Genomic DNA, 24,163 nt, shown 5'->3' on the forward strand with positions numbered 1-24,163 from the left:
TCTGGGCAACATAGTGAGACCCTATCTCAAGAAAGCAAAGCAAAAAAGATTGTGTTGAATCTTTAGATTGTTTGGGGTAATATCAACACCTTAACAATATTAATTCTTCCAATCCATGAACATGAGACATCTTTATTTAGGTTGTCTTTAATTTCTTTATATAGTTTTCTGTGTTCTTAATATACAAATCTGTTATGTCCTTGGTTAAATTTATTTGTAGGTATTTTTTTAAATGCTATTAAAAATGGAAGTGCTTTCTTAATTTCCTTTTTGGATTGTTCGTTACTGGGCATATAGAAACAGCTGCTGAGCTATGGGTGTAACTCAATGATAGAGCACTTGCCTAGCAAACAAAATCCTCAGTAATTTAAAAACACAAGTGCTTTTATGTGTTGATTGTGTAAGCTGCAACTCTATTGAATTTATTAGCTCTAATATTGTTCTTGTGGTTTCTGTGGGATTTTCTTTCTTTTTTAAAAAATATTTGTTTTTTATTTGTACTCAATACATTTATTTTGTTTATTTATTTTTATGTGGTGCTGAGAATCAAACTCAGGGCATCGAACATGCTAGGCAAGAGCTCTACCGCTGAGCCACACCCCAGCCCCTTCTGTGGGATTTTCTACATATGGGATCATATCATGTGAATATAAACATAGTTACTTCTTCTTTTCCAATTTATATTTATTTTATTTCTTGCCTCTGGCTAGAACTTCCAGTGCATTGTTAAATAACAGTGGTAAAATCGGATGTCCTCATCTTGATCTTAGGGGGTAAGCTTTCACTCTTTTAGTATTGTGTAATAGGTTAACTGTGGGTTTTTCATAAATGCTATTTTTCATGATGATCAAGTTCCCCTCTAATCCTAACTTTCTGAGTGTTTTATCATAAAAGAATATTACATTCTGTCAAATGCCTTATCTGCATAAATTGAGATGATCGTGTGGGTTTTCTCTTTCTACTAATGTGGTGTATTACTTTGATAGACTTTATTAAGTTGAAGCACCTTGGATAAATCCACTTTTCTAGGAGTGCCTGTCACTTTTCCAGCTTTGGTGAGTTCTAAAGTTGGCAAAATAAGGACTAGAGATGTAGCTCAGTGGTAGAACATCTGCCTACCATGCACGCAAGGCCCTGGGTTTGACCCAGCTCTGGGAAAATAAAAGGGTTATTGAGTTAGGCCAAACAAAGATAAGAAACTTTTTCAGCCCTTCAGGTCACCTCCAGAAAGGTTAAAACAGACATTATAATTTGTGATTAAGGTCTGCTCTGCTCCCTCTGGAATACCAGGTACCAGGATCTCACACTAGCAATGCTGGTGGCTGACTTTAGGACTTCTTTTGTGCTGGAGAGAGGGATGGGACAAGGGTAAGTTAGGCCCAAAGCCTTCCTACGTTTTTAAGTTGTCATTTTCTTGATTCGTATTTGCTTGTTTGCTGTAAACCAGAGTTGGTTCTGATGGTTTTCTTGATTTTTTTCAGTGTTTCTCTGTAGTCACAGAAGCTTGAAGTTGCCTACGCTATTTTGCTGGTGATACTTTCTTTCATTTCTTTTTGATTTTAAAAAATTTCCTCCTTTTTTTCCCCCTTATATTTCTCTTCAGACATTGTTATATTTAGCCACACTTATGTTCCTCCTACTTTGTGTTCATTTATGAAATGTTCTTTCCCTTTTATTTCTATTTCTTTTTTTTGAGGTTTCTCTTTAAGAGTTTTATAGTTATGATTGATATTGTTCTTTTGTTTCTTAAATTATTTCCTAATAGCTTTTAGCTTGTTTTGAAATGGACTACAATTTTGATCTATTCCCAAGGTATGTCTTTCATTTTCTATAAGATGTTATTCTGCTCCTTTTTCTCTTTTTTCTTAAAATAACTGTATGAGATGTGACATTGATAACTTTTTATTGCTCACTTTTATGTGAAATTGTTTTTTCTGTACTTTAAAAAGGTCATGGTTCACAATAACTTTTCTAATTCACAGAGCTCCCTCTTCTGTTGTTTTTGTAAAATATTCAAAAATATGGTGGCCTCCTTTTTCCTTCTTCACTTTTATCTGGACCTTTTCTTTATTTTCTTTTGTTCCTGTCCTGCTCAATTTTGGTTCCACTCCTGGAAGCTTTTCCTCATTGTAAAGCCCTATCTTAGGAGCCAGCTTTGAGTTCCTTCAGGTTGGTTTTAAGAGTTTACATAGGGACTGGGCATGTAGCTGAGTGGTAGAACCTGGCTCACCATGTATAAGGCCCTGGGTTCAGTCCCAGGCACCCAAGGGAGTTATCTGACTCAAACTATTCCAGCCTTTTATGGGGCTTGCACTAATTTGTTGTTGGATTGAGCTAGACCTTTTGGCTTTCAGCTTCTCCTCTCAAACTGGCCCCCATACCATCCAGTGATTACCTAGTGCCTATTTTGATGCTCTTCTCAATTTTCTCATATGCCCCCCTTGCCTCTATGTGCGTCCTCCTGCACAGATACTGAAACTGTGTGGCTCTGTGCTTCTTGGTAGTTTTCCCTGTTCACTTGAATTTTGGAGTTTGTGTGGATACTGCTTCACCTACTCTTTTTGTAAATGGGATATTGGTTTGATCTTAGATTGTTTGATGTTAGATGGTGATTAAGGTAAATTAAAAATCTGTTGTAATCTGCCTTCTACACAGAATCCATTTTGTGTTCATATTTTGTACTCTGCCATGTGGACTTAGAGTTCATGGTGACCTATGGCATTTGTGCTGTTTGTGCTTTGTCGTGAAGCATTAGCTTACCTGTTAGTGTTTGGATATTGCCAAATTTATCAACATAGAAAAGGGTTAGAAAGAAGCAGTATATTGTTATAACAGAAACAAAAAGTATTTATAAATTGTAGCAAAGTTAAAAGTAATGCAGAATGCAAGTGTGTTTGATAGCTACAGCAAAAACTTTCTGAAAGCCAGAAAGCAAATTATACAATCTGGGACTGGGGTTGTGGCTGAGCGGTACAGCACTCACCTAGCATGTGCGAGGCCCTGGGTTCGATCCTCAGCACCAAATAAAAATAAATAATTGTGTCCAACCAGAACTAAAAAAAAAAAAAAAAATGCAATCTGAGTAATGCCATGTCTGTCATTGAAAGTAATCAGCAAATGACTGAGGAAAAATGACTATGTGACAGAGGAAATTCAGAGGATTTTTGGGAAGTTAAAGTTCCCTCAGGGGAAAGCAAGGAGTTAAATGAAGAATTAAATACTAAAAACAGTGGAAAGCACTGTTGTTGAACTTTGGCTGCAAGCCACAAAGGATTTTATAAAAAGTTTAGGGTTCCTTACACACCTGCTCAACATCAAAGTGAATGGTGGCTACTGCAAACACTTAGAGCTATTAGGGCATTCCTAGGCTGCTGGGAAAGAAAGATAGTTAAGACTTCAACAGATTTAATTTTTTTTTCTTTAGTATGGTCAAAGCTGATTTCTTTTAAGGGAAGGGAGGAGCCTGATAGAGGTTTCTTGGCAAAGAGAACACTTCTGATTTGAAAGTGACAAGGGACCAAATAACATACCTATTTCCTGGAAATGTATCCAGGATTATTAAATAAGTCCTTTTCCAATCCCTTGTAAACAAGTTGACATCTTTAATAATAAATACAATAACTTCTATACAATATAATTTAATATTAACAGATTATTTTATAGACAGTACAAAATCATTATTTTTAATATCAGTCAGAACAACCAAGGGCATATATTTCTACAGGGAACTAAACTTAATGCATGTAGCGATACACAAATGCAGAGAGTCAAGTACATAAGTGGATTGATGTGATTGAGAGGGATAAGGGAGAAAAAGAAATGGAGTGACTGAGTTCAGAGAAGGAATCAGAAGCCAGATCATGTAGGACCTTAAAGGCTACAGTAGTCAAGATTTATGGAAGCCATCAGGTTGAGAAGAGAGGAAGATTGAGCAAATAATGGAAATGATATGTTCAAGCTTAAATAAGAGGCTCATGTACTACGATGTGCTTTGAACAGTAATATAGATGTAAAAATGAAAAGAACTTGGGTTAGAATTGATTTATATTTTTTGAAATTTGAAAAGGTATTGTTATTTTGGAGTTACATAAGAACGACAAATGTGCGTGTATTTATTTGTTTTTCAATAGGTTTTGCTAAGCAGTACTGAACCATAGTTCATGTACTTAATTTCTATTCTGTTCCCTTTCATTTTTTAAAAAATATTTATTTATTTTTTAAGTTGGACACAACATATTTATTTATTTATTTATATGTGATGCTGAGGATCAAACCCAGGGCCTCGCACGTGCTAGGTGAGCACTCTACCGCTGAGCCACAATCCCAGCCCACCCCTTTCATATTTTTTTAAGCTAGTTGCAATGCACTAAATTGACTTAACCTACTAATGGATTACTACTTGAAGCTTGAAACCACTATAAATCTGGTATAATCCCCTTATTTGAATTGTCCAGGCACACATTACTGAAAACAACTAAACCAGAATCTAGTTATTGCCACATTTACTAAGAATATATTTATTAAAAAACAAAAACAAGAAATAACTCCCATATACAGTAAATGCCAGTGCAGGGAGAAAATAAATAAATAAATAAATAAGTGAGGATAATTGTTCCTACCTGAAAGTATTGCCTGTGCTTATCTCCCTGGTGTTAAATGTTAAGGCCTGTAAATTTCAAATGGCTCTGTAAAATATGAACACAATTTTCTTTATTAATAGTCTGTAATTAAATCTATAAAGTCTAGCCAAAGTAACAGTTGGTCTAGTTGAATTATAAACAGAATAAGTCATTTATAGACAGCCTGATAGCCTTTAAATTGTCACACAAGAATTAATAAAATGAAATGTCATTTTCACATTTGCTGTCAAGTTGCTTAGTCTTTGTTGTGTTTCATTTTGGAAGAGTACTGTGGTAAGAGTGAAGGATAAATGAAATAATGAAGTTCAGTGTGAAGTAATGGGGGAAAGTGGCCCTTTTATTTCTATTATTGAATCCTTATTCAAGTGTTCCCTAGCTTTGTAACCTTTGGAAAGATATTTAGCATGCCTATAACTTTCACTTTTCTTGTTTATAAATGAAAGTGCACATATCTATACATTTATATAGAGAGAAATATGTATACATGTATGTACATGCACATACATATATTTAAGGCTAAATAAGGGCTTAATGGCATGAAGTATATTTTAATATATATTAGGTGTCTTCTTTCCATCCTTTCTTGGGAAGGAACTTCAGTGAAAATAATGTTGTTAGAATAAGTAGGACTGTAGAATGTCAAAAAATACAAAAAGAAAGGTGGTACATCTATTCTTTATTGGTTGTTCTCATCCTAATAAGTTGTGTGTTCCTAGCTGTTGTTAATTACTTTTAGGTTTGCTAGGTGATAGACTTCCTGTGCCGCCTCCTATTCCTTCCATCTTTACTGGGGATTAAACACAGGGCACTTTACCCCTGAACTATATCCTCAGCTCTTTTTATTTTTTTTTATTTTGAAACATAGTCTCACTAAGTTGCTCAGGCTGGCCTTAAACTTGGGATCCTCCTGCCTCAGCCTCTTGAATAATTGGAATCACAGGTTTTCACCACTGTACATGGCTTACTCCTTCCCTTTTTAAAAAGGGAAGATTATCCAAGCAACGAAAGGCAAGTTTGGGAGGCCAGAAAATAGTACTTTCATAGATGATTCCAATATTTTAGTATCTCAAATCTGCTTGATCACAAAGAATTTTTGAGGATGCATCAGTCTTGATAGCAAGTTATGTTAGATAATTGATAGCTATTAATTATAGGTATTGCCAAAATCCAGTTGCCCTTGCTTGTGCAATAAATACTGCTTCCTCTGGTTGGATCCAGTTACCCTAGGAAAAAGATTGTAAAGTCAGGGTGCAGTGGAAAGAAAAAATTTTGTCTAGACAACCTTTTTAATTAATTTATTTATATATGATGCTGAGAATTGGACCCTGTGCCTCACACATGCGAAGCAAGCACTGTACCACTGATCTAGAACCCCAGCCCAACAAATTTATTAAGATACAATTCAGATGCTATAAAATTCACCTTTAAAAGTGTACAGTTCATGGGGCTGGGATTGGGGCTCAACAGTAGAGCGCTTGTCTAGCACATGCGAGGCCCTGGGTTCAATCCTCAGCATCACATAAAAATAAATAAATAAAAATAAAGGTATTGTTTTTTAAAGAAAGTGTACAGTTCATTGGGTTTTCATTTTGTAGCCTTCACTGCTACTTTTAGATAATTTTCTTCACTCTGCCAAAATGCTTTTACCCCTAAGTACCTAGTCTCCCTGCCAACGATTGTTTTTTGTAACCACTAGTGTACTTTTTGTCTTTATGAATATGCATATTCTGAATGTTCCATACATTTGGACTAATATATGGTCATCTGTGATTGGCTTCTTTTATTTCCATAATGTTTTCAAGGTTCATCCATGTCACAGTATGTATCAGTACTTTATTCCTTTGAAATGACAAATAATAATCCATTGTGTGGATATACATTTAACCATTCTTCAGTTGATGAGCATTGGCTTTTTCCTACTTTTTGCCTCTTATGAATAATGCTCCTATGAATATTTGTGTACAAATTTTTGTGAAGATGTTCTCAATTCTGTTGAATAAATGCCTAGGAGTTTAGTGGTTGGATCATATGCTTTCTTTGTGGTTGCACCATTTTGTGTAGTTGGATTTTATTTCAACTATTTTTAGGGTTTTAATTTCATATGTTGAACATTAGCTGAAATAAGTTTGAATTGATGAGGGGAATCCATCTGAAAAGTTTGCATAGTTGGAAGTGCTTATTTTTTAAAGTAGATTTGGAATTATTAATCTTTGGCTTTTTTTTTCCCCCCAGTTTTATCTCCAAGACACTAAAAGTAGTAATGGTACCTTTATAAATAGCCAGAGATTGAGTCGAGGCTCTGAAGAAAGTCCACCATGTGAAATTCTCTCTGGTGACATTATCCAGTTTGGGGTAGACGTGACGGAGAACACACGGAAAGGTACGGGTATGGATCGATTTTTCCTATTATTTGTCTCTTTAAGATTGTTTCTTTGTTTTGTCAGTGTTACAAAATGTTACATTCTTTTACATGCTTATAAAAGCTATTTAAATACAGCATTATATCTGTACTATGAGAAGTCAAATATCCTACTTCCCCTGTTGCTTTTCTAAAATTTTAAATTCTAAAATATCAATTTATAATTTATATTTGTAATCACATTATGAAAACAGAGTGTTGTATCAGTTAGGAAGCAGTTATTACAGTGACAGTATACCCAACTAAGATAAACTATAAACCATGGGTATTTATTATTCATTTACTGAGACTTAATGAAAAGTCTGGAGGCAGATACGTCTTATCATTTGTTCAGTTGACTCAGTGATATCAGGGTTTCAGGATCTTATGTCCTCCTGTACTGCTTCTGTGACTCTGTTTTGCAAGAACAATCTTTCATAGAATGCTTCCAACGTATTTTTTCTTATGTCCCACTGACCACACAGGTCACATATATAGATACCTATAGCTACAAAGAAGCCTGGGAAGTTTTTTTACCCAGCAAAGGAGAGCAAGGAAATCCCATGACTGACATAGATCAGTTTTGATTTATCTTCTCAGGTTGTGTGTGCATTGTTGTCCCACCCCTACCTCATTCCAAATCAGAGTTTTGTTAGCAAAAAGGAAGAGGTAAAGGCTATTGAAGGCATGCAGTTAATAGTACCTATCACAACTATAAAGAAAAATTTCATGTCTTAGAGTTTTTGAAACTAGAAGTTCTCTAGCTAAATAAATGTAGATCGGTTTTTATTTTCACAATTCTAAAGCTTCTTGGCTCTATCTATGTCAATATTTTGTGACCATGAAGTTGTATGGCTCAATCATAAAACTAAATGGTTAGAAACCAAAAGTGTGCAGTTCCACTGTATTATTTTAATAGGAACAATAGAACAATTTGGCAAGTTTCTCCTTTCTGAACAAACTCTGATCTGGTGATATACTAAGTCATTAGACTCTGGTATTTTGCATAGTAGAGGTGAGCCTGATGGTGCTAATAGTGGTGAAGATGCAGATGTTAGTGTGTGTACATTCACATCCATATTTGTGTATATACATTCACTGGTATTGCAACAGTAGTTATGTTTTTACTGGGTTTTGTTGGTCTCCTCGGGAAGTTAGTTTTTGATATTTGAGTTTGTACAGTCTTAGAAATTTTTATTTGCAGTTGTAAAACACAAAAGAAAGAGTTAATTTTGGTGCAAAATAATTAACTACTCCTACTAAAAGAACTTATGTATGACCACACCAGGAACAGCTGCATTGGATAGTCCTGTATTTGGTGTTATTATAATGTACCTCTCGTACCAAGTCATTCAACAAAGAGTAAAGCAGCCCAGCTGTGAGTAATCCACAGAGAGGTGAAGAATTTGATTACATTGTCTTTTTCTTCAAGGAATGTCTGTTACCTTGGCTTGTATTTCCCTAAGCGACTTATTAGGTGTTAATTGGTGAAAAAAATGAAGTAATCAAATACATTTAGGCAGTTTAGTTAATCTAAAGTAAGCAGAGCCTTTAATATGCTAACATATGTGCAGATTTCTAGAGTGATGGCCATTATAGCATGTAGCTCTTTCTAAACTTCTTTCTATTCTTCTTTCCCACTTAGGACTGAAGAACATCTGTTTAGAAAATACTATAGAAAAGCCAAGGATGACCCTGAAATTTAGGGATACTATTAGTGTAATGTCATTTCATCAATATTAGATTCTTGCAGGCTTCTTGGAAACTTCATTTATTTCCTTGCTTAATTACTTATTTATTTATTGTGGTTCTGGGGAAAATTGAACCCAAGGCCTCTCATATGCTAGCAAAAGGTCTACCACTGAGCTAATCCTAGCCTCTGTGTTAGCTTTAAGGAATTAAGTAAAGAAAAATTTATTCATTTAAAATGTTGAGAGTTTTTTTGTACTGACTGGTTTAAAACAGTCAACATGTTATTCAGAGGATACAAGTATGTCACAAGTTGAGATTACCTGTTTATGCTTATAGGCCAGAAAAAAAGTGTGGATTTTTCCTATACTATATAGTACTATGATTTAGCTTTATACTATTTGAAGATTTTCTCTTGAAACTATATAGTATTATGGGATAATCCCAAAATCAAAGAAGAAATCAAAAGGAGTGTTTTAAACTGTATAGAAAAGAAAAGAAACTTTTTAAAAAAATTTTTGTTTATTTTTTTAGTTATACATGACAGCAGAATGTATTTTGACATATAATATATACATGGAATGTACATATATCAATCATATTGTCTATTCTATTCTGCTGCCCTTCCTATCCTCCCTACTCCTCCCCTCCTCTCCCATCCTTTCTCTCTATCCAGTCTAATGTGACACACTTTTTTTTTCTTATTCTCATTACAACATCATATATGTATTCTGTATAACAATGAGGTTCTCCTTCCATCTTCTGTGCAACTCCCCTTCTCCTCCTTTTTCCCTCCCACCTCTCTTCCCTATTTAGTGGTAGTCTTCTTCTCATGCTCTTCCTCCCTATCCCATTTTGAGTCACCCCCCTTATATCAGAGAAGACATTCGACATTTGTTTTTTAGGGACTGGCTAACTTCACTTAGCATAATGTGCTCTAATGCCACCCATATGCCTGCAAATGCCATGATTTTATTTTTTTAGTGCTGAGTAATATTCCATTGTGTATAAATGCCACATTTTTTTAATCCATTCATCTATTGAAGGGCATCTAGGTTGGTTCCACATTCTAGCTATTGTAAACTGTGCTGCTATAAACATTGATGTGGCTATGTCCCTGTAGTTTGCTCTTCTTAGGTCTTTTGGGTATAGTCCGAGAAGGGGAATAGGTGGGTCAAATGGTGGTTCCATTCCCAGCTTTCCAAGGAATCTCCATACTGCTTTCCAAATTGGCTGCACCAATTTGCAGTCCCACCAGCAATGTATAAGTGTACCTTTTTTCCCACATCCTCGCCAGCACTTATTGGTGTTTGACTTCATAATGGCTGCCATTCTTATTGGAGTGAGATGGTATCTTAGAGTATCTTAGAGTAGAAGAAGCCATCAAAAGACTACCAACCAAGAAAAGCCCAGGACCGGACGGATATACAGCAGAGTTTTACAAGAACTTTAAAGAAGAACTAATACCAATACTCTACAATCTATTTCAGGAGTTAGAAAAAGAGGGAGTACTTCCAAATTCATTTTATGAGGCCAATATCACCCTGGTTCCCAAACCAGATAAAGACACCTCAAAGAAAGAAAACTACAGACCAATATCCCTAATTTAGATGCAAAAATCCTCAATAAAATTCTGGCAAATCGGATACAAAAACATATCAAAAAGATCGTGCACCATGACCAAGTGGGATTCATCCCTGGGATGCAAGGCTGGTTCAATATACAGAAATCAATAAATGTAATTCACCACATCAATAGACTTAAAGATAAGAACCGTATGATCACCTCGATAGATGCTGAAAAAGCATTCGACAAAATACAGCATCCCTTTATGTTCAAAACTCTAGAAAAATTAAGGATAACAGGAAATTACCTCAAAATGGTAAAAGCTATATACGCTAAGCCTCAGGCCAGCATCATTCTAAATGGAGAAAAATCGAAGGCATTCGCTTTAAAATCTGGAACAAGACAGGGATGCCCTCTCTCACCACTTCTGTTCAACATAGTTTTTAAAACACTAGCCAGAGCAATTAGACGAAAGAAATTAAAGGCATAAATATAGGAAAAGAAGAACTTAAATTAGCACTATTTGCTGATGACATGATCCTATACCTAGCAGACCCAAAAAATTCAACCAAGAAACTTCTAGAACTAGTAAATGAATTCAGAAAAGAAACTTTTATATCGTAATATAGAAGTTCTTTAGTCAAGTAAAACTTATAATCTTAAATTCCTTCACTATTAAAGAAAGGCAAAATAATGAGGGAACTTGACACTTAGAAAGAATTAGAAAAAAAACAATAAAAGGCTGTGAAAAATAAATAATAAAGCAGAAATAATTGACAAATAGAAAACTCCAGAAGAAATAAACCCAAATGCTAATTCTTTTAAAACAAGCAAACAATGTAATTTATAAACCTTAATGCCTTAATTAAGTTCACGTACCAGCAGAAATACGCAAGGTGAGGAATGAGAAAGGAGAAATAAACCAGATAAAAGATAAAAGAATTTCAAGCGAATATTATATGTCTACCTATAGCAAAGAAAAATAAAACCTAGAGTAAACTGATGTTGCTGGGTTCAGTAGTGCACACCTGTGATCCCAGCAGCTCAGGAGGGCGAGGCAGGTGGATCGTGAGTCCAAAGCCACCCTCAGCAATGGCAAGGAGCTAAGTAATTCAGCAAGACCTTGTCTCTAAATAAAATACAAAATAGGGCTAGGAATGTGGCTCAGTGGCCGAGTGTCCCTGAGTTCAAGCCCCAGTACCTCCCACACACCAAAAAAATAAAATAATGTTATCCTAGTAAAATTATCCCAAGTGGAAAACCTGTATAAATCAATTTATTTGAAAGAGACTAAAAAGCTATTAAAGATTCACCATTGAAAAGACATCATAGAGATTCACAGTTCAATTTGATCTTACGTGTAAAAACAGATTAATTGAACATTATCTATCCCAAACATGGATTAAAAAAACTCTCAAAATCCTTCAAAGAAGTTAGCATATCATTAATGCTAAAATGATTAAGATATAGCACAAAAATTAAAACCATAAGTAATTTCACTTGTGATAATAGGTGAAAATTTTAATGAAGGTACTAGTCAGTTAAATTCAGAAACAAAGCTAGAATAAATAACAAAGTTGTTCTAAAAATACAGTGATTCAGTATTAGAATATCTGTCAGCATAATCCACTAAAGGTGAAAAAACATGTAACTATATAACCAGTATTTATATAACTGAATAACCCATGGATGTTGAAAAGGCATTTGGATAAATTCAGGGGTTATATAAATTAATAGGATGAAGAGAAAACTAATAAAAATCCAAAGTAAAATAGGATTAAAAATAGCAAAAATAGCTACAAAATATATGCACTAAAAATATATTTGCCCCTCTTTTTAGTAGCTTGAGCTCTAGTGTCCTTTGTCTGTAAACCCGTCATTGTAAACAAATAGGCTTATATACTAATAGATTTTGTTGAAGAGAGAAAGCCATGAATTAGTCACCCAAATACTGTTCCCAAACCACAAATTAATAGAGTGTGAGTTTTATGGGTCACATACAAACCATTACAGTAACCCTTTGTTGCAAATCTTGGACCAGTTTGTTCTATAAATTTCATATGTAACTCTGATCAGCTCATTATCCCAGATCCACCTCACAGATATTTGTTTGTCAGTTAAACTCTTAATGAACAAAAGGCCTGGTAAAGTAAGGTCATTGGTATCTTATATTAGCTTTGCTCCAACTACACTGAATTAAATTTACTTCCCACAATAGACCTTGCCTTTTCTGACCTTTGCACTTGCTTTTTCCATGCCTAGAAACCTTTCTTAATCCCACAAGGATAGATGAGGTGCTCTCCATTCCCCTGTTACACCCCATACCCTTCCCTTTTATGTATCTGCCTTCCTTATTAAACTGTAAGATATACAAGAACAGCTAATTTGTCTCCCCTCCTTATAGAATCTCCACACTCAGCCTGACACATACTGCTTGCATAAATTTCAAAATGTTCCATGAATTTTCATCTACCATTTTATAAAAGTTCTTTCTGGCATCTTAACCAAGATTTTGACAACCCTCTTCCTAATCTTCGGAGGCTAATGTGAGGACATGATATTGGCAATCTTATTATCACTCACAGTCTTTTTTATTCTGCCATCTGTCCTTAACCAGTCTAAACCTTAATTTCTTCATCTTAAAAAATGAAAATCATGGGCTGGGGATGTGGCTCAAGCGGTAGCGTGCTCGCCTGGCATGTGTGCGGCCCGGGTTCGATCCTCAGCACCACATACAAACAAAAATGTTGCGTCCGCCGAAAACTAAAAAAATAAATAAATAAATATTAAAAAAATTCTCTCTCTCTCTCTCTCTCTCTTTAAAAAAAAAATGAAAATCATGGGGCTAGGGATGTGGCTTAAGCAGTAGCGCACTCGCCTAGCATGCGTGGGGCGCTGGGTTCGATCCTCAGCACCACATAAAAATAAAATAAAGATGTGGTGTCCACCGAAAACTAAAATATAAATATTAAAAAATTCTCTCTCTATTTAAAAAAAATGAAAACCATGATCTTATTATCTACCTTACTGACTTGTGGTACGGTGTTTAATTTTCACTTTGTGGCACAATGTTCAATGTGAACATTTAGAGAGTATATATGAAGTGCTTGACTTGGAACCCAATAGTGTTGTTGTTACTAAAGTCTTTGCATGTTTGTATAGTTATTGTTTGTCATTAAATTTGCCCCTCTTTCTTAGTAGATTCAGCTCTAGGGTTCTTTGTCTGTCTTTTGGAACCCATCATTGATCTGTTGAAAGTTACTCTTAATTTCCGCTTTCCAAATGTTAAGGGAAATTACAAAGCTGATTCAGCACAGACTGCAGTAAATTTACCATATTGGCTAAGGGAACTTTTCGGGATTGAGCCCAGGTACATTTAGCCACTAACCCACATCCCCAGCCCTTTTTATATATTTTATTTAGAGACAGGGTCTCATTCAGTTGCTTAGGGCCTCACTAAGTTGCTGAGGCTGGCTTTGAACTCATGATCTTCCTATCTCATCTTCCTAAGCCACTGGGATTATAGGTGTATGCCACCATGCCTGGCCCAAGGGGAACTTTACTGATGGCATGGATTCTCAACCCAGACTTACTTCAGAACTTTGTACAACTACAGATGCCTGGACTCCTTCCTTCTGTCCTAAGAAGGAATATTGCCAGGGGTGGAACCTGTGATTCTGTTGTCCAACTGGGTTTAAAAACCTTGCTGAAATAGGTTCCTAGCATCGACTGTTTTGTATGCTTTCCCCTGTCCTAAAGTCCTACATTTCCCTCATTACCTTGTCTGCTATGAAACCATTCTTGGTGGCTCAAAACCTGTATGTACTCCTGATGTCTACTTGCTGTTTTCTCTTGAATGTCCCACTGTTGTCTTATAGTTATTTTGTACAAAACTTAATTCCCTCTTCAATCCAGAGCATTCTACTGACTTCCCAATATCTTTTATTGTTCCTTCATTCTCTCACTCTAGCTCAAACTTGACATCTTTTCTGATTCCTGTTTTACTTACCTCTAACAGTATTGTTGTCTAGATCATTTTCCTCCTTTCCCTACAACTTCCGTTGTTTTCCTGTTGCCACCCCAGCGTGTTACAGTGGCTCTCCACTTCTGGCCATCATACTCTGACAACCTACTGCTTTTAGGATATTCTTCCTTCACAGATTTATTTACGGCTTCTTTCTTGCTTTGAGAAGCAGTGCCATAAATAAAATCTGAAATGCTTAATTGTATATTTGAGGTCCTGAAAAATGTACTCATTTCAATCTTTTGATCCCCCCCCCATCACTCCCCTTAAATATGCTAAGCAGGGTTATTTAGCAGATGGTATGTAGAAAAGATTCTTTTGAATCTTAGCACTGCCTTTGATCAAAGGTCTGATCTCAAGGAAATTACTTTGGCCTCTTTGTCCTTAGTCACCTCATCTATAAAACAGGGAATAAAAGTAACTATTGACATGGTTCATCATAAGTAGTTAACATGTATGTTTTCTTTGAGGCCTGGCATCCAGAGGACCTTGAAATGTAGTTTCTTTATATTCTTTATATTCAGTTTTCTCCAACTGCTCTCCCTACATGTACACTTTCTCACTTCCTTTTCTTCACTCATGCCATTTTCTCTGCCTTTCCTTCCATTTCCAGCTTTCAAATTTTATTCTGTTTTAGTTTTTTCTTTTTTACTCTTCATAAAGCCTTCTTTGACCTTGCCCATTCCAAATGCCCATAGTAGTTGGTACTTCTTATAACCTTTATGGTCCCCCACCTCACCTGCTTTCATTTTATATTAAGTATTTCTAGTTTATTCTTACTGTATTGAAATCTCCACAAAGCCAGGGATCTAGCTATCATAATCATCTTGGTTTTTATAATCATTCCCAGAATATTGCTTTGCAACCATCATAATTTTTTTATTTCATTTCTTGATAAACCAAATTTTTACTCCCAAAGTTTAGTTTCAAAGGTTAGATTGACCTGTTTACAAGCAGGTCAAGTAAATCCCTTAGTGAATTTTTATTGAGTAAATAGGTAAAATCACTCCCCACAGACAAGTCAAAAATAGATCCATGTGCAATATCACTCCATGGTATGCTCAGAGAAATAAAGTACTAAATGAATAACTATATTTAGAGAAAGAACTCCTTCTCCCAACTGGATAGAACCAAAATTCTTTGGAAAAATAGCTGACTCCGAGTCTAGAAGGTTTTTTCATGTCATAAAGCAATGAGCCTATCTAACACTGCTGGACTTCTAGTCCAGAGGACTTCTAGGAGTTATCACAAGTGAGTCCCTGCTTATCAAAGATGGACAATTTGAGCATTAAACAATAATAATAATAGTAGTGATTTGAAATATCAAATATGTTCAGATCAGTGTGCTTACAGTGATACTAAAAAGGACAATAAAAGGGTTTTATTAACTTTGGGAGAACTTAGGAAAAAATTTATCATTCTGAAAACAGATGAATAAAGAGAAAGGATAAAGCAGTCAGCCATCTTTTCCTGTAAAAAGTATTCCTGAGACTGCTAATTTTGTAGCTCAGTGGTGGAATGCTTGCCTAGTACACATGAGGCCCTGGGTTACATCTCCAGCACTGGGAAAAGAAAAAGAAGAATTTTACCTGAGGTAAACAAGTAGTTAAAGAAGGAAATTTTTCTGATGGCTGCACTACAGCTCATAAATGAAGACAGAATGAGAGAAAAAAAATTCTAAGACTTAGAAGCTCTATACAGAAAAAAAATCAAGATTGAGAGTTCTTTTAACTATTTATCTTATAGTCAAAAGGCAGTTAATGCAAGTAATTCCCCAGTCTAAAAATGCTTATGCCTCTGATTTAGGTCTTGATTTTTTTTAAATGTTCCTTAGGTTTTTATGGTCACATTCATTGACCTTCCTATTGCTAACAATCATTTTAAGAGGTCTTTCAGACCATTCTTAAGTGTAAAGTGGTATTGACCTTCTTAATTCTTATAGGTTGGGAGATAGGGCCAGACTACAACATAACCCCAGAGTTTCTGTCCTCCATGGGGTCCAGGGACTCTTAACAGTTTTAAACTTACCAAAGTGAACTGGGCCCTCTAAGTAGTATTTGTGTGAAGAGGCAGTAAGAAAGGCTGGGTGTATGCACAAAGTAAATATGTTAACTCAAGAGCAAAATAGGTGGTCTGTATAATAAGATAACATAGGGAAAAAAACAGACAAGTAGCAGTCAGCACTAGTGTTACTCTGATATTTAATAGCCTCATACCTATAGCAGGCAAGTGCAGATTGTTTTTCCAGATGCCTTATTTTCTCAATTCATACACACCTGGTTTTTATGTTTTTAACACTTCTGAAATTTGCATATGTCTTATAAATATATGTGTATATTTAATATGGCAGTGTTCCATTGGCCCCCTCACCCTCCTGGGAAGCTATTTAAATACTTTTCTGTTGAAAATCAAAAAGGTAGCTAACATTTCTGTTGTCTGTGGATCTGGTTGACATGAGATCTTTCCAAAGGCAGAATTGGATGGACCAGATTGGCAGCTTAGCTAGACATGGTCTTTCTTTGAACTGTCTCTGAAACTGTGGCATTCCTATTCTGCCCAGCCAGTAATAGCCCTTGGTTTACCTCAGAGATTTATGTATCAGTCATTTGCTGAATTTCAGGTTGGTATATCTGTGCAACATAGTTCCTAATGTAATATATCATCAATTATCAGTTCTGGCACTGCAGTTTTGTTTGTAATTAGTTCCCTTATTTGAAAAAAAAACATTTTAATAACCATTTAAATATATTGGTAAAATGTAGTTTTAACTGGATTTTCATCTTATATTGTGCTCTTGTATTTATTGTAAGCTCTTTATAGTAAATCTTTGGTGAAGCCATAAAGTTGGGATAAATCCATCCTTTCCTTGTCTTCTGTTAGGGAAAGAAAGGGGCTGGGTGGTTCTTATAAATGATGATGAACCCTAAAACTTAGAAACCTCTTTATCCCTGAGTAATGGGAGCTGTAAAATATTAAGCATTAATATGTTCTTTGACATAGTAAGCTTTTATTCAGTTTCTACTTTGTACCAAATGACTATGCTAAGGACACAGGTTTAAAAAGTGAAAAACACCAAATTCTTGCTGCCCTCAAAGAGGTGAATCTAATTGGTAAGATGGCAGTTGTTTAAATGATAAATAATCACAATGCAGTGTGCATAAGTGTTACAGGAAGTAAATATAGGAGACTGTCTCTTTGGTGAAGAATCAGGAAAGTGTGAGCCTTTAGGATAAGTAGTATTGGTCATTTAGGCAAGGCAACAAAGGACATCACTGACAAAAGAGATAGTTTGTATAAAAGCCATGGGGTTATGAAAGTAAAGTGTGTGTAGAGTGCAGGTAGCTTGGCTTACAGGAAGCCTATGGTAACAGGATAGAGGATGAATCCAGAAAGGAAGGAGCCACATGGTTCATGACAGTGATTGATATTCTATGCAGCTTTGAATATTATCTAATAGCTAGGCAGGTGGGCACACGCCTGTAATCCCAGCTAGTTGGGAGAATGAGGCAAGAGGATCTCAAGTTCCAAGATCAGCCTCAGCAACTTAGCAAGACTCTGCCTCAAAATAAAAAAATAAAGGGCTGAGAATATAGCTCTGTGGTCGAGCACCCCTGGGTTCAATTCCCAGTATCACAAGGGAAAAAAAGATGGTCCAAAGCCTATGGTCTCCTTTTTCAAATGGGATTCTTTTAAAAACACTGAAATACAGGAGACTGAGGTAGGAGGATAGCAAGTTCAGGACAGCCTGAGCAACTTTGCGAGACCCTGTTTCAAAATAAAAAATTAAAAAAAAAAAAAAAAAAGACTGTCTAATAGGTGATTCTTGATCTGTTAGCACTTTTTGTATAATTGACTAATGAAGATCAATATTGAATAAACTGCCCTAAAATCCTTAAATTGAACACACATTACTAGATGACAATCATATTACTTCATGTTTATAATATTATCTTATGTTATCATCCAATAAGTTGCCCCAAATGCATTAGCTTTGTTCTTTAATATCAGTTAAATTGAAGTGTAATTTATTCACACATCAATTTTTACATATACAATTCAGTCAATTTGACAAATGTATACAGTCAACATAACCATCACTCCTCTTATCATTATATGGTGTATTCTTATCAGCCAACATCAGCTTTTAATCAGTTTATTGAACTAGATAATCAATTAGACCCTGGAAAGTACAGTATCTGAGGAATAGGGAAATTTAAAAAAACAAAAACAGTTTTTAAACGAGGAAGCAATTTTTTTTTTCCCTATAAAATCCACACAAAGAAGTTCTGTACAAGTGCTTCATTGGGTTAGGTTTATCTCTTGAAGACTTCAGTAGGAAAAGGAGAAATTGAAAAACAATGATGCAAAGCACACCTGTATTCCCAGAGGCTCAGGAGACTGAGACAGAAGGATGGTGAGTTCACAGCTAGCCTCACAACAGTAAGGTGCTAAGTAACTCAGTGAAACCCTGTCTCTAAATAAAATACAAAATAGGGATGGGGATGTGGCTCAATGGTCGAGTGCCCCTGAGTTCAATCCCTGATACTCTTCACCCGCCACCATCAAAAAAGAAAAGAAAACAGCTGAGCATGGTGGTACACACTCATAATCTCAGAGATTTGAGAGGCTGGAGCAGGAGGATTGCAAATTTGGAGCCAGGCCTGGCAATTTAGGGAGACTGTGTCTCAGAATAAAAAGAACTGGAGATGTCGCTCAGTGGTAAAGTACCCTTGTTCAGTCCCTAGTACCATGCCCCCCCCCCAAAAAAAAGCAAAATAAAATTTTTTAACTGAACTGAAGGAACCTCCCATGTGAGTTCTAGCAGGCATCTCTTGTATATTTACTACCATAGAATTGTGGAGGCACTTTCACATATCTGAGATCTTGTAACCAGCCACCAAACCAAGGGAATCTGCCCGGAATTGGCTACCTGCTTGCATAAGAAATAGGAGAATGATAGAAAAAGAAACAGAAATTTCTTTGTCTGTTTCTTATGTGAACAGCTGAACCTGGCTAGCTGGAATCTAGGCAGGTTCCCTTGCCATGGCCGCAATGAGAGTCTTGGTTTCCTTGCCCATAAAATGGGGGATATAATGGTATATTCTTAACTGTATTCTGAAGAATTTTAGCATTGTGTGAGGTGTGGTCAAGGACAGGAGAATTAGTAATAAGGATTATGTTTTAAAAGAGAGTCAAACCATGTTTGATGTTGGTAAATAGGGAGCAAAAGTGCCTTTTTCCTCTTCAGTTGCATTTACACATGTTCGGCTGTCTATTTATTTATTTATTCATAGAATTGGATATTCAATCCCTGTTATTGTTATAAAATGTATCCTATCTATCTATAAATAAATAAACAAATAAATAAATTAGGATACTTTTTATAATAATTCATTCTGTAATTCTTCCTTGCAATTGTGGTTCATTATGGACAGGGATATTTCTCCTGGGTAATATTGTCATTAAGTCACCAGACTTATTTTTCCCCAGAAGTTACTGCTTTTAAGAATAAAATATACGTTTAGATACAAGAGATACAAAGTTTTATATTTTTAAACAATTACTTCATGTTATTTGTTTGTTTTAACCAGTTACCCATGGGTGTATTGTTTCCACAATAAAACTTTTTCTACCAGATGGTATGGAAGCCCGGCTCCGCTCAGAGTGAGTATAATTTAGTGCTGTGAAGTTTTTGGATTAATTACCTTGGATAATATTAGAAGATGATATGATGCTAATACTTCAGGGTCATTTTATAATTTTATAATATCATTATTACAAAACTGATGTGGTGCTTTTTGAAATATACTTGTTTAAATTGTTTTTTACATTATTTGCAATTGGAGTAAATAATAATGTACTCGGGGCAGAGGTTATTTTATTTCCAAATGTAACTTTATAATTTATATTTGGAAGGATAATTAGTTACTTTCCACAGTGTTTAGAGTATGTTATTGGTGAACGATAACATCTTCTTTGATCTTCATTTAAGATAGAGCTTCATCAACTGTGATTGCCTCTGAAGTTAATAGCAATGTCATCATCTTATAGGTCCTTGGTGATGATAATATAGTTAGTAGCTTATTTTGTTCGGAGTATAGGTACACTTCAATCCTGTCCTTTTCAGATTAACATTATACAGTGTTGAAGGAAGTTAAGCAGTATTTAAACTTAAACTTTTTTTTATTTGGGGCAGGGAGGATCCCTTGAATATAGTAAAAGCTTGTTTCTGGACTCAGTATTTTCTGTCCATCAAAAGCTGTTTCTGGCCAGGTGAGGTGGTACATGCATATAATCCCAGCAATTTGAGAAACTGAAACAGGAGAGTCACAAATTCAAGGAGAGTCTGGGCAATTTAGCAAGATCCTGTCTATAAATAAATAAATAAATAAAAAGGGATGGGGATAAAGATCAGTGATAAAGTGCCCCTAAGTTCAGTTCAGTGCCCACTCTCCCCACCTCCCTCACCCCCGAAAAAGCTGTTTCTATTATAACCTCTTTTTTTTTATTAGCAACTTGGTTTGGGTTACATGACAATACCTAGAGGTTAGAATAATGAGTTGGAAAGATGAGGCAGAGAGAGGCCCTTCCATTACTGTGGTAGTCTGCTTTCTTTGATTTGTATCACATTCTTTATGCATCAATTAGAAGCTACCTTTTTTTTAAAGATAGTTGAAGCAAAGCAGAAAATATTTTAAACATTTTTAATTTAAAGCATTATTTCCTATTTTAAATTAACTTAATAAAATTGCATTGAATTTTAGGAAATTTAACATAACAGCTTTTATTATGAGTCCAGAGTTTTTGTTTTAGAACTAGTCAACAGATGATGTATGGCTTTTTAAAGAATTTGATATTTGTATTTGAGAATGAGATTTTTCTTTCATAAAGTTGAAAGCTTTGAGCAGTTACATAAGGAGTTATCTGTTCTCAGATTCCATCTAGTAGAGCATGTGAATTTTTTCAAAGTCTGATTGCATGACTTGTGTCCCTATTGCTCTTGTTTCCCCAATCCTTTTAATCTTTGTCCCTGTCTTCTCATAGTTTCACTTTCCTTATATAGTTAAATATTAACACCATTCAAATTTTTGCTATAAATTTCATTGTATATAATTGGACTGACTTTCTAAAGAAAATGAATTTTGAACAGGCAATTCTCTAAAGCTGGAGTAAGATTGGAATAGTCTTTAGAAGTAGATAGTCCAGTTCAAAACCTGACATGACTTGTTTTGTGATTTAGTTGGGCCTCAATTTTCTCATTTGAAACATGAAGATGTTAATAGTACCTGTTGAGCAGTAATTAGGGGGATTGTGAGGATTGCATACTTAAAGAGTTTAGTGTATTATCTGGCATATAATAAGCCCTCAATAAACATTAGCTGTTTCTGTTATTATAACCAAATTTTTATTAACAATATACATGGTTTTGGATATGCTAGAATACCTAGAGTTTAAGTCCACTGTGTAAATACCATCAGTGATTTTAAGGTCTTCATTAGGTCGTTCTCAGAAGGCTGACTTTTTTCTTTTTTCATTTTTGTTATATTGCATAAATAATTTTTAGATGATAAGAAATGGAGAAATGCCGGGCACAGTGGCACCCGCTTATAATCCCAGCAACTCAGGAGGCTGAGGCAGAAGGATCTCAAGTTCAAAGCCAGCCTCAGCCACTTAACAAGGCACTAAGCAACTCAGTGGGACCCTGTCTTAAAAACCAAACAAATAAACAAACAAAAGGCTGGGGTATATCTCAGTGATAAGGTATGAGAGGGTTCAATCTCAGTACCAAAAAAAGGAAGAAGAAAGAAAGGGAAAGAAATTGCTTATCATCCCATTATTGAAACATTAAGTAACAGTTTTCATTTTCTACATTCCCTTTTTTTTTGGCTTTTTGTATTCATGTAGATTTTTTTAAATATTTTTTTTAGTTGTAGATGGACACAGTATCTTTATTTACTTATTTTTATGTGGTGCTGAGGATCGGACTCAGTGCCTCACACATGCAAGGCAATTGCTCAACCACTGAGCTACGGCCCTAGCCCGCATGTGGATTTTTAAAGAAATCAAAATAAACCATCTCCAAGGTAGTTTTTGGAAGATACAAATATCATTTATGGAATGTGTTGCTGAATACTTAGCCTTTTTTTGTTGTTGTTGTTGTGCTGGGAATTGAACTCAGGGCCTTGGGCATACCAGGATTTTCTAGCCTTTCATTTGTTAGTCAGATTTTCATGGGAACAGAAGAATTTGTACTTGGGTCTCTGGGAAAACTGGTTTTAAAAATTCTTGTTAATACTATTTGCTTCCATTTAGACATTCTTAAGTTCACTCTTCTATATGCACATATCTGAAGAGAAAAGGATATATATTCAAAGTGGTTATCTCTGGGTACTGGTATTGGATAATTTTAATTTATTTCATCATGCTTTACTTCACATATTTTCATAATCGATATATATTGCTTATATAATCAAGAAAGGTAAATGTATGGCCAGGTGCAGTGGCACACGCCTGTAATCCCAGTGGCTAGGGAGGTCAAGGCAGGAGGATCCCAAGTTCAAAGCCAGCCTCAGCAATGGCAAGGTGCGAAGCAACTCAGTGAGACCCTGTCTCTAAATAAAATACAAAACAGAGCTGGATATATGGCTCAGTGGTTAAGTGCCCCTAAGTTCAATCCACAGTACCCCCCCCAAATAAATAAATTTATGTTTGAAATGTCTGTTGTAGTTTTGTAGTATGAAAGTGAAAAACTTAAATTGTACATAATTTTTTTAAACCTTCACTAGGCATCAGCTTTGTTAGATTCTGTGATAGTTTCTGGGGATGCAGAGGTGAATTGATAATAGTTCCTGAGACACAGATGTATAATCAGAGAAGTACAGTATAGGATTATATAGGTTCAGGATATCAAGGGTGCTGGTACTTAATATTCTATTTTACAAGTCAGTTTCTCAGCTTTTACACATGGTTAGCCACAGTAATCTGGGAACTTTTCCTAGTCAGGTTTTAAGCTCTGGCTGTCACTTTAATGGATTCTAAGTTGTGGAGTGATAGCAACCAGTAGATGGGTGGCAGCCTTGCTCTATGTCCCATTACCCACCCTCATCTCACATATAGTATAGGAGCACTGTCAAATAGAGACCCTGACTTACTCAACTGCTTACTTCTCATGGGAGTGGTCATAATGATCAGTTGTTCCTATATTTTCGACACTGTTTTAAGCTCTTTATTTATGTTAACACATTTAATACTCAAAGTAACCTAATGGGATTGGTTTTATAATTACCTCCATTTTATGGTTGAGGAAGCTAAGACCTATCTTTATAAGGCAGTGTGCCTTTCAGCTAGTAAGTAGACCCAGAATTTGAACCCAGATAGTACAGCTTCTGAGCCTGCATGCTTACCAGCTACTGTATTACCTGTCAATAGATTTTTATCAGGGCAGAAATGAAATTAGTACCAATTAATGTCATTTATTTAAATTTTTTTCATTTTTGTGTACATGTATCGGAGGTTAGTACTGGGGATTGAACTCAGGGGCATTTTACCATCAAGTTACATTCCCAGTCTTTTTTTTTTTTTGGAGACAGTGTTCTGCTAAGGCTGGGCTAAAGCTTGCAATTTTTTTTTACTTTAGTCTCCAGATTATAGGCACATGCCATTGTGTGTAGTTTAATGCTTTGTTTTAAGTAATATTTCTTTTTAGTTGAACTTTACTTTTTAAAACTTTCCATATAGGAGTGTTTTAATTTTAAAATAATTTATATGTTGTATATAATTCAAATGGATGATTTAAATAGTACTTCTTTTCTGTATGAAATCAAGGAATTCACCATAACCCACAAT

The 24,163-nt window shown here is 35.3% G+C and overlaps 1 protein-coding gene across 26 annotated transcripts in view; it reads left to right on the forward strand.

Moving 5' to 3' along the window:
- The window catches only part of Slmap (sarcolemma associated protein), a 158,253-nt gene that overhangs the window by 60,884 nt on the left and 73,206 nt on the right, over positions 1-24,163 (forward strand). For 15 of the 26 annotated variants that reach the window (XM_071618928.1, XM_071619038.1, XM_034635241.2 and 12 more), the window contains exons 3-4: positions 6,873-7,020; positions 19,909-19,981. In XM_071618928.1, the coding sequence (XP_071475029.1) occupies positions 6,873-7,020; positions 19,909-19,981 (221 nt within the window). Of the gene's footprint in view, positions 1-6,872; positions 7,027-19,908; positions 19,982-24,163 lie in introns of all 26 variants that reach the window. The other 11 variants (XM_071618915.1, XM_071618973.1, XM_071618952.1 and 8 more) reach the window with 1 other exon arrangement.

Source organism: Marmota flaviventris, chromosome 1 (assembly GCF_047511675.1).
Source record: "Marmota flaviventris isolate mMarFla1 chromosome 1, mMarFla1.hap1, whole genome shotgun sequence".
Taxonomy (NCBI): domain Eukaryota; kingdom Metazoa; phylum Chordata; class Mammalia; order Rodentia; family Sciuridae; genus Marmota; species Marmota flaviventris.